The sequence below is a fragment of the Pholcus phalangioides genome, unplaced genomic scaffold (genome assembly GCF_987345545.1).
Source record: "Pholcus phalangioides strain wild (caught in Gottingen) unplaced genomic scaffold, Ppha-v1.0 ptg000027l_1, whole genome shotgun sequence".
Classification (NCBI taxonomy): Eukaryota; Metazoa; Arthropoda; class Arachnida; order Araneae; family Pholcidae; genus Pholcus; species Pholcus phalangioides.
Window position 1 is genome coordinate 2,859,806 of NW_028301617.1, and position 18,091 is coordinate 2,877,896.

The 18,091-nt window shown below is 37.2% G+C and overlaps 1 protein-coding gene across 3 annotated transcripts in view; it reads right to left on the minus strand.

Annotated features, from left to right (window-relative positions):
- LOC149068069 (lysosome-associated membrane glycoprotein 1-like) overlaps nt 1-10,436 on the minus strand; it is a 34,773-nt gene extending 24,337 nt beyond the window's left edge. For 2 of the 3 annotated variants that reach the window (XM_089251660.1, XM_089251659.1), the window contains exons 1-3: nt 10,330-10,436; nt 10,133-10,211; nt 1,873-2,195 (exon numbers count right to left, since the gene is read on the minus strand). In XM_089251660.1, the coding sequence (XP_089107786.1) occupies nt 1,873-2,195; nt 10,133-10,187 (378 nt within the window). In that variant the 5' untranslated portion in view covers nt 10,188-10,211; nt 10,330-10,436. Of the gene's footprint in view, nt 1-1,872; nt 2,196-10,132 lie in introns of all 3 variants that reach the window. The other variant, XM_089251658.1, reaches the window with a different exon arrangement.
- Between the last annotated feature and the right edge of the window lie 7,655 nt (nt 10,437-18,091).

The following is an 18,091-nucleotide window of genomic DNA, read 5'->3' on the forward strand; positions in this document are numbered from 1 at the left end:
TTATCGTCTCTCCCATTTACAAACTTCAGATTTTACGAACTAATTATCAAGTCCATACAGGTTCATAAAAATGTGTCAACTATACTATCTTTTGAGAATAAGTATGTAAATTTGTATGCAGGTACTCCCAGCCAGTTCTGAGACCCTGATGCTGATGAAATGACCCTGTATAAATGGGCCTAAACTTGTATACGGCATATAGGCCCAACCCTTCACCCCCCCCCCACATTCGAAACCATTTTCATAATAAAAATACAGTCGAATCCTGTTATAATGAACTCAGAGAAATCATTATAACAAAACTCCGTTATATAAAGGAATTCCTTTTTTTGCATTTTTCCCTATGTAAACTTATCTGGAGGATTAGAAAAGGACTCGTTAAAACGAGATTTTTACTATAACGGTATTCGACTGTATATTAGGTTTAAGGCCCACCTCGAAATAATTCTAAGCTCTCCCAATATTCCCAATTGCTGTAAATATAATCTCTATGCCTATTTAGAGCCATGGCCATCGTAATGGGTCCATTGGGGCATGGCCCTGATGTGTAAGCCTATAGGAAGCCTAGATGAGATCAGATACTATGATTAATGAAAGTAACATTAAATACGTAAGCTGTCACTTCTAAGTATAGAGGCTGTTGATGAAATAACCCAGCATAGAACCACATCATCTCACTAAATGAAGGTCCAAAGACCAACCTTATTCACGAAATTTGTTTGTTTATAAAGAAAAATAAATCAAGTGAACTCAATATTTCAAAAATCGAGAATTAAATACAATTTGTTAAAATTATTGATGTGGCAGAAAACCCCTCGTAAATCAAGTAGGAAGAGTCTTGCTCCTTGATAAGGGGACACAAGAAAATAATATAGTCCCGAAGGGAGACCAAGGCAAAGAAAAATGTTAAAAAACACTGCACTAGTACAAGGCTTGCCCAGGTGGGCAAGGCAGCACAAAAAAAAGGTATTGGTGCCTAAAGCTTTCTGTGTGTGATTACTAGTATGAAAAGAAATACGCTTGGCTCCAAAAATATTTGGTAGGAGCCTCGAATTTTTTTCACAATTGGTCGAGCTCTGCACTAGTACATATATTGTAATACAAGGCTGGACGAATCAAAAAAAAAAAAATCAAGGCGGCAGAACAATTTTTTAGGAGTCAAAACATTCTTACCCAGAGAAAAAAATACAAAATAATGCTTTTTACTTTTTCAAAAGGCATAGTAACCCCTTTCATGTTTGCAGATATGTTACTCCTACTTAACCGAACACACACCACATACACATTCCTCTACGGAATTTCTAATGGATTGGTACATGCCAGAACGTCCATACACATATTGTGAACCTAATGTGAAGTTTGTTTCTGTGCAATGCTTGTTATGTGTGGTGCGGCCATTAATTTTTGTAACTATGAGTCAAGTTTAATGATTGAATAATTGTACCATTGTGGACCTGTTCCTCTCTGTGGCGAGACTTTTTAAAGGGGAGATCAGCTCGCATTCGTGCATCAAAGTTGGGGAACACTATAGAAAAACCAACTTCAGCCGACCCCCACTCTAGTGACCGTGGGGTTCGAACCCGGGTCCTTGCGATGCGAGTCCGCCATTATGACCACTCTACCACCACAGCAGCTGGCAGATATGCTATAAATTCCAAACATTTTGTGCTGCTCTCAGCCTGCAATTCAGTAACTACACAAAGAAAATTTTAGGTGTCAATACAAATGTTTTTAGTCGCCATGGCGACCTGGGATTTGACCAGCTCTGAGCTTTTCATCTTAACACATATAGCCAAATACAAAATATAATTTTTTACAGAATGTTTTCACCTCCCTAATTATATTCAAAGGATATAAAAACAGCGAACTCACATTACGATAAACAAATTCCACTTCCATATTCGCAATGATGCAAGAGACATTCCACATTCCGACATTACTAGGCTTATCAGTGGTGGTCGAAGGAGCTGGAGACGTGGTCGAAGGAGCTGGAGGCGTGGTCGAAGGAGCTGGAGGCGTGGTCGAAGGAGCTGGAGGCGTGGTCGATGCTGGAGCTGTTCCAGAAGTTTTTGTTGATGACTCTGTTATTGGTGATGGAGTTGTTTTTGGCACAAGTGTAGATTTTTCAGTTGTTGAACTAGATGGTGGTATTGTAGGCTCAGTCTTATTACCTGCATCATCTGCTGTGATTAACCCTGTAAAATTTTGAGAATAAAACCATTAAGATTTTGTTTCAGTAAGAGTTCAAATAACAACACTTGACATTGGATTAAGCCTATATATTAATTCATCAACTTCAAATTTGAAAAGTAAGGACCCTTTCAACCTTTCAGACATTGCTGGGCCAAATAGGATATTCCCACGAATCCTGTGGGCCACCAACCCAAACTTTGATGATATTTAGGGAGATTTTTCGAAGAGCCAAATTCCCCATGAAAATAAATATAAAAGGGATTTTTGAAAAAACAATGTAGGAATTTTTCATTAATAAAGGCAAAATTCCCGGGATTTTTTCCCCTTATTCAAAAACGTGGCATCATGTAAATCAATGCCAATTAACACCAAGTCACCGATGACTAGGTTAAATTATACACCATTAATACTGTCAAATAAAATCTCGCCAACAGAAAAAAAAATTACCATCAGGTGCAAAAACGGGACATGTGGTCTAAGCAAATACACGTCATCTTACCAATTTTGCCGAAAGGCTGAATTGATGCCGGCTGTTAGGCAAATTTTGCCTTCCCTCCCCTAAAAATTAAATATTTTGTAATTCGACGCAATGGCTACAATTTACACTACGCTTGTGACATCATTTTGGGGATAAGAAGTGAAAGCAACAGTCTATTTTTACCAGTCAATTCTTTAATGGGAAAAGCTCCCCCCCCCCCCTCAAAAGTAAAGATTTTTTTTACAATTCTGGTCGATAAAAGAATTTTTCGGGAGTCAGAGAGAAACTTAGCAACTATGCCAACCAGAGGTATTTAGAATTTTAAAAGATGGAATCCATATTTACAGTGATTCATCTTAAAAGAACGAGCCAACAAGGATAAAAAATAATTAAAGACGTCATTTATTCTGAAATTATACACCTTTTATTAATACTTAATTTTTTGGCTGGAAAAATTTGATTAATTACTTCGATTATTTTGTAATTACTTAAATTTACAATTATCCGAAATTAAGTAATAGTTATTCCAAAAATACAGTCGATGCTCGTTATAACTACCCCCACATTATAGAAACCATTCCAATACAACGACCGGTAAAATAAGTCCTAAATGTTTTCATAGAACGACTATCATATATGTTTTATAACTCCCCCAATACAATGTCCATTTTCAACGAAACGAATGGGGCCGTTATATCATGCATCGACTATATTACTTTCATTAATTTTGAAATTATTTCTTTCAATGATTTTTTTTTAATCAATTACAAAATAATAATTTCAAATAATTCTGAATTTATTTCTCCCAAAAAATACAAATTTTTTTTTTACGAAGATATTTTTCAGAATTTCTACAGGTAGATATACTTTTCTCTAAATGCCAAATTTTCCCCCAAAAAAAAGTTTCGGATTTGTGCTGTCTCTCAGTGGTCTTGAGGGTATAATCAAATTATTTTTTTTCCCTTCATCCTCTGTCTTTTGGCTATTTTCTAAAAATGGTCTGCAGGGGCCACTGAAAAAAAGGTTCCAAGGGCCAAATCCAGCCCGCACGCATCAAGTTGAGAAGACCCCTGTTTTTAAGTAAAGGTTTTTAAAAAATAATTCATGTAAAAAAATGTAGCCAGGTCTTGAGATTCTTCACCCATGAACATTTGTGATATCTGATGCAGAGCCAATGGAACAAATCACACAAAGGAACGTTTTCCAATCACTATGGGAAGACAATTTAAAGCTTTACGCTATACCACTGTTTTAGCACACACCATATTTATGCAAAGCTAAGCACCCGAATGATGCAGTGGTAAGATGCTAGTCTTCCACCATGAAGGTTGCTGTCAATGTCCCCGGGTTTGAATCCAGGGAACATCAGAAACAGGTTCTTTACCTACCAACCCTGGGACAACCACCAATAGATGACTCCTTCATTTCCCACCTGGTTGGAAATCGCAGTACGGCGATATATGACCAGACTTTGTGTGCAGCAGGGTTTAAGCTCTACGGTCACATTTTCTCTCTCCTCTCAAAATAGTAGCCACTTTCGCAAAAATGCATACAGGAAGTACGAAACGAGTAGACATCCAACCATCAATCATTACATTAGCATTGTAGCATTTTGCTAAAGCTTCCCCCCCCCCCCACATTTTCGCTTTTTTGCAATAAGGAATTTTTTATCCAGCTTAAACCCTGGTGTGCAGTAAAGTAACAGTAGTTATCCAAAAGCTTGTCATGCCTGCCCCGCCAGCGAAGAGAAAAAGGCCTTACCTTCAAGTTTCTTCAAACTTTCAGAAAAGGGGTAGAGAAAAAAATCTGGCTTGGCTCCTAAGAAATATGGCTGGCGTCAAAAATTTTCCCCCACATAGGTCAAGCCCTAACAATAACATTGCGGTACTCAGGGAATCGTGCCCCCCTCCTCAAGTCTACCAAAACTTTAAAAAAATTGAAATATCGAAAGAAAATCCCCTTGTTTGATGAATGCTTTTTGAAAGGTGGTAATTAAAAAATTTTCTTCCCAAGAAATTTTGATGTCCTCGCACGAGCATTTTGTGCTCCCTCCAAAGGTTGATCCTGCGTATGTCCCTGAGTACATTGTGTATGATAAAGGAAGAAATTTTAAACAATAAAACATTTCACATACATTATTTGATAACTCTTTGCCCATAGTGGCCTAATGCATAAGCTTTTAAGAACAGTTGATTAGGCCAACCTTTGAAACTGATTGAAACCCTTACCCGATACATACCCCCTTTTATCATAGCTTATGCACTAATTGACACTAATCAAACTTACGATAGGATGAAATATAATCAACTAAAAAAACTGAAACAGAAAAAAAGGGGGGGGGGGAGATAAACAGAACTTCACAATTATCCTGACCAATTGATCAAAATATTCAGCTAGCTTATCTATATCACACACACACACACATGACCATCCACTAAGAAGCTTTATCACAAAACATAGGGAGATAAAGACTACTCTTATCCTCGACCTTTGGCTCGTATTACCTTATCACGAGCTATTTCAGAACTGTTTATAGGAAGATTGATAAATGCATCGGCAAATAGTTTCATGTTTTGCTCATTGTAATCTTATAGGAGGGAAAAAACTATTGATATAGGATGTAGCTATTCCCGATTTCTCCCAGAAATACACCAAGTTTTCCTAAATTTTACAAGGGGGGGGGGAAAGAGGAAAACAAACCATAATTTGTCATCAAATTCTTCTGATATCGCAAACCTTGACACTAAAAGACAATTTCGATAGTTTTCCTTGAATGGGAAAAAAATATGTGGCATAATACCTACTTCAAACGAGAACATGTATAGGTTTATCAAGCATTCACACATATAAATATATTATTTATCATACCATCTTATATACATTCGTGGATATTTCTTCATCAATAAGCCCTAGATTCCGAAAATTGACAAAATTAGAACACAACATCCTCGAAAAATAAATCAAAGCTTAAAAAAGATAGACCTTAAACTCTTTCTACAGAAAATATTGCCATTCAAAATATGTAGTTGCCTATTCCAAGACTCGAAAAATCTTTTTATAGAGTTCGTTATATGATCGAAACATTTCGCTTTCGACCAAAGAGAAGACAAGTATGCCTGATATTACAGCTGCATGCACCTGTGATTTTACACAACAGCCGTAATTTGATTACTGAATTCTTTATTTCTGTAACAAGAATTTTATTTCCTCTTCGTGCACCTGTTTTAAGTTTAAAAAACAATATACCACAGTTGATGCAGAGATAAAAATAAATCAGGATTTTTTTTTTGATTTATGTATACACATTCTGCAAAATGTATTCCCAATATTTATTTTCCAAGTTGATTCTAGCATAATTTCCCTCTGTTTTTGCAGGCTTCACTAAACACTCTCCGAAAAGTGTTGAAAAGATTACCATACTAGAAGTTGCGATTAAAACAAGTTCTAGATTTCAAATAATAAAATTCGGGATTGAGGACAATGATCTAGACCCAGATTTCATTTTAAATTGTGTTATATTGAAATGCAAAGAGAAATTTTCCCCCCTAAATTTAAAAAACAAATTTGTGAACTCTGTTTCTACCCTTTTCTTCACCTTGGAGCTGCAAGCCTGTGTTACAGTCATTAAAAGATATAATGATTAGGATGCAGAAATGATTGGAAACACAAGTTCTTCAAGCACAAGAGGAAACTTAGCTAAGCCACGTTGGATGCAATTTTATTCTTTTCTTTTAAAATATGCTATCATACAGACTGCTGGAGACAACGCTGTCATCCGCATTTCACGTGTCGTGGCACGAGATGCAAAAGTAGAGGCATTAGTATAACTTTAACACCTTTAACTTAATCAAATGGCCCTCCAAATGGGACGATAAAGACAGCTGATCTAATGATTTCAATGAGTTTTACATTATGCACCGGAGAGGAAAACACAGAAGTGAAAATTCACCTTAAAAATATTATACGAACATTCCTTGGAAAAAATTTTACATTGATTACTGTGTGTGTATGGAGGGAGGGGACTATTTAGGTTTATGAACAATTCGGTTTACGAATAGACTTTGGTTGTTGCAACTGTTGTTGTAGGACTTGAACCTGTTTCCCAAATGTCACGAAAAAAAAAAGCTAGAGGAAAATTTTCATATGGCTATAAAAAATACTTAAAATCATGAAAAATATTTAAAATGATGAAATATAAAAATATACTGGTTCCTAAAATACATATTGTTGATGAAAAAAATTGATTTTAAAAATGTACTGGGGACAGCCAGGGGAAGGACATTTCCTTAACAAATGGTAAATTTATTCCAGCAAACTAAAAAATCTTGATAAAAAAAAATTAATTAAAAATAGAACGGTAACTTTTTAGAAACTGGAATACAGTGACGAAAAAAAAATGTTCCGTGTCAAATATATTCAACGTAAACTGCTGGGGACATAATTTAGGCCAATTTCGTGTGAGAATCACCCATATATCTTTTATATCACCCTATAATCTTTTAAATGACATCCTAAACTTGACTGAAAAATCTAAACCAACCAGATACCATAAAGGTAATTTCAAATGAGCAAACTTATTTGAATCTCTACATGTAAGGCCATTCACATTATCTAGCAAACACATGCGACTAACAAGACAGTGCAGAGCAAAGACTTGCAAGGAAATCAAGGCCTCAAGATTCATATGAATAATAAATAGGTCATGTGAAGCAATACCATATCAAAATTTTTTTTCTTTCTTTTTTTGTGTGTCAAGGTCAGCTCTAAACATGACATCTTCAAACCTTGGTAGATGGCATGGCCAGACAGTAACAGAAAAAGCTGAAAAACATCAATTCAGAAGGATAGGGACATTTCAGGGCCAGCACCTGGGGGGAAGGCAGTTGTCCCAGGCACCAAATTGATGGGGGTAACAAATGTTTTAAAATTATACTTTTACTGTGGAGGGAGTGGCAAAGTTATGTTTGCCCCCCCCCCCCTTCCAGACTTGGTTATGACCCTAGATATTTCCACACTTATTCACTTTGCTCAAGAATACATTTTGAACAATTGAAATCGAAAAAAATAAAATAAACTAGTTTTCTACCAATTAAAAAACTATTTTGTGTCTATTTTTATCATTTAACAAGTGTTTTCAAGAAGAAAAAAAAACAGCTCAATTTAAATATGGAACCAGATAATTTAAAGCCAGCTCTGACTTTAACTGGCCTGGACAAAACAGAAATCAAGGGGTCTTTAGAGCTGGTGTTCCCAAACTACGTTCCACCAAGGATTTCTAGATGCTCCCCAAAGAAATGGGGAAAATGATTCATTTTCCAAAGTATTTAAAAAATGTACATTGCTTCCAGCTAAAGCTGGAAGCAATATACTTTTTGAATCAACTAAATGTTATTTTCAATGATAAAATTTATCAGAGCACCAAACATCAGAGGTTTTGTTTTTAAACTAAACCACATTTATTCGACCAGACGACAAAAAACTTTGAATTATTTCTTCCTGGTTGGGCCCATTCATTTAGACGGCCCTGCATCATAACTGAATCATGATTAACGTGTTTGATTTCAATCTATCATGTTGGATCATAGTTTCATGCGGGCTCCTCTATATTTTCAGCAGTGCAACAGCCTAGTGCAGTTGGAAATGGGAGTCAGTCATTCCATGCTCCTAGGTGCAGATAGTCCGTTCACTGTACATTATAGACTATAGCTCCTAGAAATTTCCATTAAAATTACATGGTGGTAAATTTTCCCAGTAGTTAATCTTTATTTCTGTGAATTGTGTGGCAGTGAATTCTTATCAATGAATTTTCTACACATAACATAGCACGGAAAGTACCCTGTGTTCGACCAAAAAGGTCTTGGGCAAGTGCTAAATAGTGGGGAAGTAAAAATTTAGAACCCAAAATTATAAGACAAATTACTTGTAAATGCCCTATTTTCAAATGCTATGCATGTAAGAGGAGAAACTTGATACTAAAACTTTCCCCCCCCCCCATAAGCTCTCTATGATTAATATATTCATAAATTCAATCTAATTATCGTATTCCCTGCATTAGCTGGCAACCAGCATGGCAGGAATACACGCATTTCCCGGCATGCTGACAAATTCAAATCACAGATTCTGGAAAATTTCCAAATATCTTTTTTTTTTAAACATCCATTGAATTGGCTAATACTGACCCTCATTAAACCTTGCTTATCTTGGCATGTTGGGAATGGACCAAACCCTCTAACATTCAAAAGGCCGGTGTCCCTCAATTTTTATGGCCAATGTAAGGGAAATCTGGTAATTTTTAATAGATATCAAAGACCCCCCCCCCCCCCCCATCAAGGACACTTTATTAGTCTATTTTATGATACAATTAATCTGCCAAAGCATACATTTAAAATTTGGGAAAAAACACCCCAGCTTAACCTCTCCAAATTGAATTTTAATATGGAAAGGCAAAAAAAAAATTTAAAAAAATTGACCAGGACCCCCAAGACTAGAGCCATGCACTGCTCGTGTTGGGGGGAAGGGGGAGGGGAGATGGGTAAATGTCCTACTTTCGGATGGAGGCCAAACTTGAAACAGGAAAACGTTTTTTTTATACGCCCTCTGTGATTAATATTCATAAAAAGTTACTAGTCAGTGTCGTCTTAAGGCATAGGCCTCGGAAAAACGAGAAGTAGTTACATTTTCCGGGAATTTACCAGGTAAGGCATCAGAAAAATCACTTGGCATGGGGGCCCACAATGCTCTTTAAGACGGCCTGGAATCTAACTTTGAATAGATATCAAGGTTTCTCCCCCCCCCCCCACACACACAGCTCAATCAAGGAGGCTTGATTAGTCTATTTAGCTAGTGTGCCCATGCAGACATCCCATCTAGGCCCTTCGGATATCTTTGACAGGCCTCTTTTAAGTGAACTTATAGTGTGGGGAAAATAATCGCCCCAGGGCAATACCCTTCTCAGTCCTATCCTAGTGGAAGGGGAGCTTTGTCCTACTTTCGGATGGAGGAGGAACTTGAAACTGAAAACCCCTTGATAAGTTCTCTTTGAGATTATAATTATTGATTTAAAAAAAAAAAAACGGTAGTCAATTTTACTGATCTAATTACGAATAGCCCTAACCCCCAAAGGGTTATTGCTCCCATTATCCAATTCACCCCAGGGGGGGGGGGGGTCCGAACCCATGACTAGGCAACGTAAATGTATTTCGATCAATAACACGAAATAATGATTGGTAATCATTGTTGGAAATGTTCATAATGAGTGAGTACAAATGCCACATAAAAAAAATGGCTTTCTCATGATGGAGAGAGAGACATCATGTGATTTTGCACTTGTTTTTCTTCTCCACAGCCACCCCTACGGCCATTGCACTCCTCTCCCCCCCCCCCTTCCTTGCACATCGAGGGAAAACAAAGTTAATTAACAAAAAAAAAAAAAAAAAGCAACAAAGCGATTAATTAACTCACCTGCGAATAGAAATGCAAAGATTGCAATTGTTGAAATTCCGACGTGCAGCCTCATTGTGAAATAATTGACTTGGTTTTTCTGTTCAAAAAGAAAGTCGTCTTAGTTGGCGAGGAAGTTAACACTAGGGAAGGCGAATCCGCAACTAAATAATGACGCAACACTGTCACTCTAACAATTATTAAGATTTAATAATTACCTTTCAACTATTATTGTTTAAATATGGGAGAAACTGTTCGAAGCGTTAAAAATTCGATGATGTCGCGGAAACAAGGTGTCTCACACAAGAAAAAGCTAAAAGTGACTGGGTTATTACGTACTACGTTTACAGTTTCCTCCACAGAAGACTGACGTCGTGGTCACGAGTTTCTTGTGACTAAACAAGCAGATAACCATTCCGATACCGCCGGATAAGAGAATTTCATCATCGAAAATATCTGATTGGATGACATTTTCGGAAAGAAGACAAAGGAACCAATCAACTGCATCGTTACATACGAGACAGGTATAAACAAGATCAGCTGAAAGACCAAACTTACTATAACATTGTAACTGTACGATATTCTACGTGGAATTGCGAGGAAAGGAGACGAAATCAGATGACTCCGAACTTACGATTGTTAAGAAGGTAAGGCTGAGTTATTAAAATCACAGATTTATTGTAACTGAAGTTATTTGTTGAAACTGAATAAATTTTCGTTTAAAAATGAATAAATAAACTGCAATCAATAAATTTGCATACATTTAATTTTTTGTTTTTGCTCTTTTGAAATGAAAAGTTCTTGATGGAGCTGACCATATTACATTGGAAGAAGTACGGGAAATCAGATCACAAATACGGGAATATACCTCCGCCAAACCAGATCATGACTCGTCGCATTGCCTCAATGCAGCTGGTCAAAGAAAACCCGAGCCGGTCTTGCTGGAAGCTGTGCATGTATGTGCTGTGTGTAATGCTCTGTTAAAGTCAGTTTTCTAAGTCTGTTCTAAGCCTGTTTCTGTGTAATGCTCGTTATCTGTAGAGCTGTCATCTGCCGTCAATTTTTCTAACTATGAATGTAGTGGGATAATTGAATAGCTGTATCGTGGGCCTGTTGCTCTCTGTGGCGAGACTTTTCAATGGGGAGATCGGCTCTCATTCGCACCTGCAAGTTGGGATTCACAGAAAACCAACTTCAGCTGACCACCGCTGTAGCGACGGTGAGACTCGAACACGGGCCCTAGCGATGCGAGTTCATCACTATGACTGCTTGACCATTACCGTGGCAATACGGGAATATAAAGGAGATATCACCGAGTCCAAAAAAATGCCAAAAATAAGCGAAGATGCTAATAATTGGAGAAAATCCTGAAAAACCACCAATCTGTGTCGGGCATTGGTCCACCTAATATGGTTGACAAATTTTGAAAATTCGCTGATAGGGCACTCCGAAAAATCACTTTTCCCTTGCCCATGTCACCCATAATGCTCTTAAGACGGTCCTGCGATGGCCGACTCCATGTCAGTTGAGTCGATGAGTTGAGTCAGCGGTGGACCTGCCACCAATGATGGTAAATGGAACACCCTTGCAAATCTCAATGAATTAACTCCTTCACGTACAAGCTTTCGGCAACTAATCCAGACGATCAATATTTGCAGTATCGTTGATAATTTCAATGGTTTCCTTATTGGCACATGTTAGGAAAAGGAAGAAATACAAAAAAAGAAAGGAAAGAAAGAAATTGAAGAGGAAAAATCTGTACAATACATAAGTAGATAATTTCGTTTTCATCCTCTCACTTTCTCAACCACCCCTATGTGTGGTTGAGAAAGTGGACTTTTCTTATTAAGTCAGGTTGCATAAAATTATGGAAAAATACGGTAATGTCCTGAGAAATACGGGTCAAATGGTCACGAGGTTCTCTCCCATATTTCATGGAGGAAAAATACGACAAATTGGGATCCGAGGAAATATACGAGACATATAGGACTTGATGATGAATGAGTCTTTCTATCATGTGTACTCACAACAGCACCAAATTTAAGCTAATAACATGAGTTTAAACAACCACGAAATAGTTTAAGTAAATAATGACATTTTTTCTCAACCGAAATGGAAAACAAGTACGATCGCTAATCGAAAAAGAAACTTTTACAAAGCAAAATTCGTACGACACATTTTTGTCAGCAGAAATCAAAAGATGGGGCGTCAAAATATTCGCGTGATTCATATTTTTTTAGGAATTGAAAATGTTTTATCATCAGTTTAATTTTCCTTGAATAATCAATCAACATGTAATTTTTTTTTCCATCTCGTACCCCCCAAAAATGCTCTCCCGCAACCCCGATTGGGAAACACTGCATTTTAGACGTTATATCACCGGTTTGTTTCTCTCGTAACGTCCATGCAGGGCCGGACTTAGGGGGGTCAATTCTTCCTGAAGAAACCCTTTTCTTTCTCAGCAGATGTTTTGGAAATTTTTGATTAAAATTTAATTTTCCCCCTATCAAACTATTATTGATTGTGGATGGAGGCTTTCAGTTAGAAGCCCTATAATATCATTTTTAGTGTTATTAGGTATGGCATTAGGTTATTTCAAACAGGAAAAGAGTGTATGCAAGTGGTCACATTCTTCACCCCTGAAAAAAGTCTGGCCTTTCTTTTTTCTGCTATTAAAGATATAACAGGGCTGCATCAACCAAGGAAAAAAACATGCTTAGGACATCAAACGAAAGGGACACCACAAAAGAAATCTAGTAATTTTTTCCCAATGACAACCTCCCCTCTCATTGGAGTTACCATCTGGTCTGAAGGTACTAATAGTGCTCACAATGCGTAGTTTCATCCGGTGGTGCTTCCATTAGCTATAGCAGCCTGTGACATGGATATCTCTAGATGACGACTGCCTCAGAATGAGGCAACTTCGACTGTCCTTCGGAGTGTAATTGCATACCTTCCTGGGAACTGTCATGATGTTTTCCTAGGGAGCAAGGCCGTAGTGTGCCTTTCCGGGGCAACTTTTCTTTGGAGCCCTTCTTGAAAAGCTTCTATTAATCAAAATAAATGTAAATTTTTTGGAGTCCCCCATTTGGCTCGGGGCCCCTGGGGCAGTGCCCCGGTTGCCCCAGCCTAGTTACTGCCCTGCTTGGGAGGCTTGAAAGCTTCTTCGAAATTTCCTAACGCCACCATCTGAGAATAATTCTCTCATATATCCCGGAAGACGGATACACACGAATTTCTGTTGTTTTTTTTTTCTTCTCAATCTAATAACTCATTTAGTACAGTACCGACATTAGACATATTTTGTTTCATGAACAGCGAGTTCATGCATAAAACATTTAAGAGCACAAAGGTCTAAAAATTTAGGATGTAGGTGACGTTGCTTGCAGCCCGATAGTTCATTCTCTGACAAGAAAATGTGTTTGCAAACTATTAAATGAATTATATTTGAGGTTTAAACTGATTGCAGTAGCGTTGCTAATATTCGACAACTTATACAAGGGCATCTTTTTGAATTTCAAGTTTGAATATTCAAATATTGAGATTACAATCTTGGATATTATTTGTGGGAAAAAACTCTTGGTTTTAAACAAGTAATAACATCGGAGTGCTCATATATAATGAATCCCACTTAAACGTTCTTCAAAAACTCGTCTTAAAAAAACGTAGGTAGGAAAACGGGGAACTTTAAACACTTTAAACGGGAAATTTCAAGTGTTAGTAAAAGTTAGAATTACGAAAATAAGTCGTACGCAGCGAGAACTTTCCAAGTGGGAACGTTAAACGGAATACACTTTATTTTTGTGAATCCCAGTACTCGATTCCTGTACTACTATTATTTACATTAGTTGCGCAAAAACAAAAATAAGATTCGAAAAATGACCAAAGTTATCGCATTGTAACATATCTTTGATAAAGATGATGAAACACTTTAAAAATGTCAGAAATGCATGTCTGTTCAATATGATTCCAGCCACGATGAAGTGTAAGCAGGTGGACCACGCTAATTATTATAAGTCATTTATAAATTTTGTCAAATTGAAACGCAATTTCCTCTCAATATACTACAATGTTTGATTACGATCTCAACTATCAACGCGTTCCTGAAATAGTGGAAAAATAAGCGTAATAAAATGAGTTCTTCCTGAACAATTTTTTTCCCCTTAAAGATTTAAAAGGGGAAATTTTATTTTATTTTCGGAAGTCCAAAAAAATTTATGCAGTCGCTCCCCAACTTCTAATTTTTTAGAGGGGCCACAAAATTTTTTTGCACCGGGCCGCGAAATTCCTAAGCCCGGCCCTGTTTCCATGTGAATATCAGCGCTAATCTCCAAACTCGCCAAGGTCATCGTAACTTGGCGTGATTTACAGGGAAAAGCGTTATTCTCGTTTTTGTATAAGATTAGAACTATTTACACTATTTACAGGGGAAAAATGACAAAATGACATAATAAATTACAAATTAGGACTACAGTAAAATCATTCTTAACGGACACCCCCCTCAGATACGGTCACCTTTCTTTTACGGGTGTATAATAAAAGTATGTGCTTTTCAAACCTGGGATTAACGGTCACCCCCCCCCCTTTTTCCCCCACCGGTGTCCGAGAGGTTTTACTGCATTTACGTAATTGTCGGAACGGTATATATAGGAGCTTTATACCCCTTGTGCTTTAGACTTCTGAATTAACTTTTAGAGAGCAATGCAAGATTTCGTTTTCAAATTATTTTGGGAACGCAAATATTTTATTTTATAAGAACCCCAGACTTCCAAGTCTATCTCCGTCTATGCCACCGCTGCGCATATTTTGCAACGAATAGCAATTTAAAACGTTTGAAAAAACATGAAAAATATGTGAGATGAATATTCTTATTCACAATCGAAATACTGTAATCACAATATAATTTATGAGTTTGTAAGATAATTCTAATTCTTGACTTTAATAAAGAATAAAAATTCAAGTTGGTTTCGCTGAAAACACGTGAAAAAACGGGTCATTTTTACAACAAAAAAGTCTTGTCGGGCAAATTTGTGTGAACATTCGGGAAATCCCGGGAAATAATAGACGTATTTTTTTTTATCCTTGTGATCCAGGGAGCTCTGACCGACTTACTCAGTACAGTTCCCTACGAACAATGTCGATAAAATGAACTAGATGAAAGTGGATGTTCAGTGTTTTTTGACTGCATAAGGGGACGTCTAAAACAAACAAACAAAAAAAAAAAAAACCAAGCAGACGACAGGTGAAGCGAACAGTTTCATTCTGTTCGGTTCCCTACGAACAAAGCCCATAAACTGAACTGAATCCAACAAGAAGTTCAGTTATTTTCTCGTTTATAAGGAGGCGTGCAAAGCGAAGTACCTTGGAAGAGCAGACGACAGGCGAAGAATTTCTATTATGTTTTCATTCAGATTGGTTCCTTACGAGCGAAGCAGATAAACTGAACTGGATGGAACTAAAAGTTCAGTTTTTTTCTATGATTATACAGGGAGAGGTCCAAAACAAATACCTTCCAGAGAAGCAGACGAGAGGTGGAAAGATGACCATACGTCCCGTATGTTCTGGGATATTCCGGTATTTTTCCGTTAATTTGCCGTTCCAACGTTTTTGGAAAAATGGTGTGGTTTTCTCTGTATTTTGAACAAAGCCCTCTTGAAATTTTCACCGCTTCCCGGCGGAGACTAGGCGACTTTTTTTTCTGAGTAATTTCCTCAATATGATATCCAGAGGTTCAATCTATTTCTTTATTGAATTTCTAATCTTTATTGAAATTAAGGATTGAAATTATTTTTCAACTCTAATTATACTATAGTAATCATAACTATAAATAAGAATAGTAATCTCACATATTTGTCGTGTTAATCGTTTTACTTCGTGGAATTCTGTTTAATCCACAGAAATTTGCGATATTGCTTCATTTCCCACCATTGGCGATTTTTGAGTGATTTTAGCAATAACTGCCAACTTTTTTGACCTTTGGCATCATTTTCGGTGATAATTGGCGATGTCCCGTATATCCTCGAATTAGCCGATTCGCTTACAAGCGATTGGCAAGAAATTCGGATGGTCTTTGACGAATCGGTGATAAATAATTAAGAGTAAACTTTTGTTTTGTCGTGCCCCACATTACTATTAATTGACTAATTTAGTTAAATAAGTAATTAATAACTGACCATAATAATAAATTAGTTGAACGTTAATAATAATAATAAAAAAGAACTACAAATATTAATTAAAAATAATTATTAATTACAAACGGGCATTTTAGTTTACTCAGAACAGTATGAACTTTAAATCAATTAATTCATAAATTTATGATTTACTTACACAGTTAGCATCAGGAACTGACAAGTCAATGTTGGTTAGTTAATTAATTTATTAATTATTAATTAATTGTTATTATCGGATAATTATTATTATCAGTTAATTAGTAAGTGGCAGGAACGAATTAGTTGATTATGATTTATTGATTCATTAAAAACGGTCTTTGACAGTGTCAAAGTCAGAAATTAAAACGTTCACAAGCGAATTTCGGGCTTTTACCAACTCGCCTTGGTAAAACAGGTTTTACCAGTCTTCGGACTTTTACCGTAATATATATACCAAGTTTCAATAAAATGCATCCACTACAACGGGCGCTACACAGGTCGGAGTAGTGTCAGTTGAATTATACTGACACTACTCAGCTTAGTTATACTTACGTTGCTACGACCTATGTAGCGCCTGTTGTGGTGGTCGTATTTTATTGAAACTTGGTATATACGTTATTTGATTTGGACCGTGGGAAAAATATAATGCAATTAAAAAGCACCACTCATCTGGTGGTCAGAAATTGAACTTTTTTTGCGGAAAAGTGAATCCCACGACCTCCTGTGAACAAGTTTGATAACATTTTGTGCAGTAGTTTTCCTTTTATGGCCATTTCAAAGTGGAACTTTAATTATGAAGACCCTATATATAAAGACCTGTATATCTTTATTATAAAGGACGTGGGTTCGATTCCCCGCACAATGGAATCTTTCTGTCTTTCCTAAAATCCATCTTCGCATCAGTCAGCTGTTGAAAACCTTCGTATAAATAAGAATTATTTGGTTGATCAGAACAGTATTGGTGCTGTATCTGCCGTTTTTGCAGACTGCTTTACCGCATACCAACTCTGGTTCTATCGCGATACAGCTATTGGATAGAGCTAGATCGGGAATGAAGGAACCATCTATCCGTGGTCGCCTCAGGTTCATCGGGAAGGAATATGTGTTATTCATGTTCTTAAACCAGGATCGAACACGAGGGTCTAACGGAAACGTTCACGGTGGAAGACGGGCATCTTACCACGGTGCCACTCGGGCCATTTTCGCATGCCGGTCAAGATTTCATACTTGTTACGTTATTGCCAGTCTTGGAAAAAAAAATCGTTTAATGCGATGCTCAATCAATGATAATTCACCGGATCTCAAATTCTTATTTCAACTGAGGTTGTTTTTTTGTTTACTTGCCACCAGAACCAAGGTTTAATGAAAACATTTGAAGCGGACTACACACAGGGCCGCAACTAGATACTTGGGCAGCCGGGGCAAGAACGCATTTAGGAGCCCCGTCGTAATGCTGAAGGAGAAGTTAAAGGGTTATATTTTCTCCCCCTTTTGTCCTGCGCCCGGGGCACCAGACCCGCCTGCTTCCCCTGCAGTTGCGACCAGGGGTGGCTTAAGCGAGGGTGCAAAGGATGCGGCACACCCGGGCGGCAGGTTGTAAGCGGCGGCACCTCATACTTTATTTAAGATCCAAAATTTAACACAGTAAAACTTTACATGGCATCACGCTTTTGAGTCATATCTCGACAACGGGAACGTTGAGGAAAATAGACAGGGCCTGTTATACCAGAAACAAGAATGTCAGCTATCGGACAAAATTTTTACCCATGCGGGACCCATTTTTTCGCCTCCTGCCTAATGCTCCCCACCCTATAGTCCTACATCGTAAGTC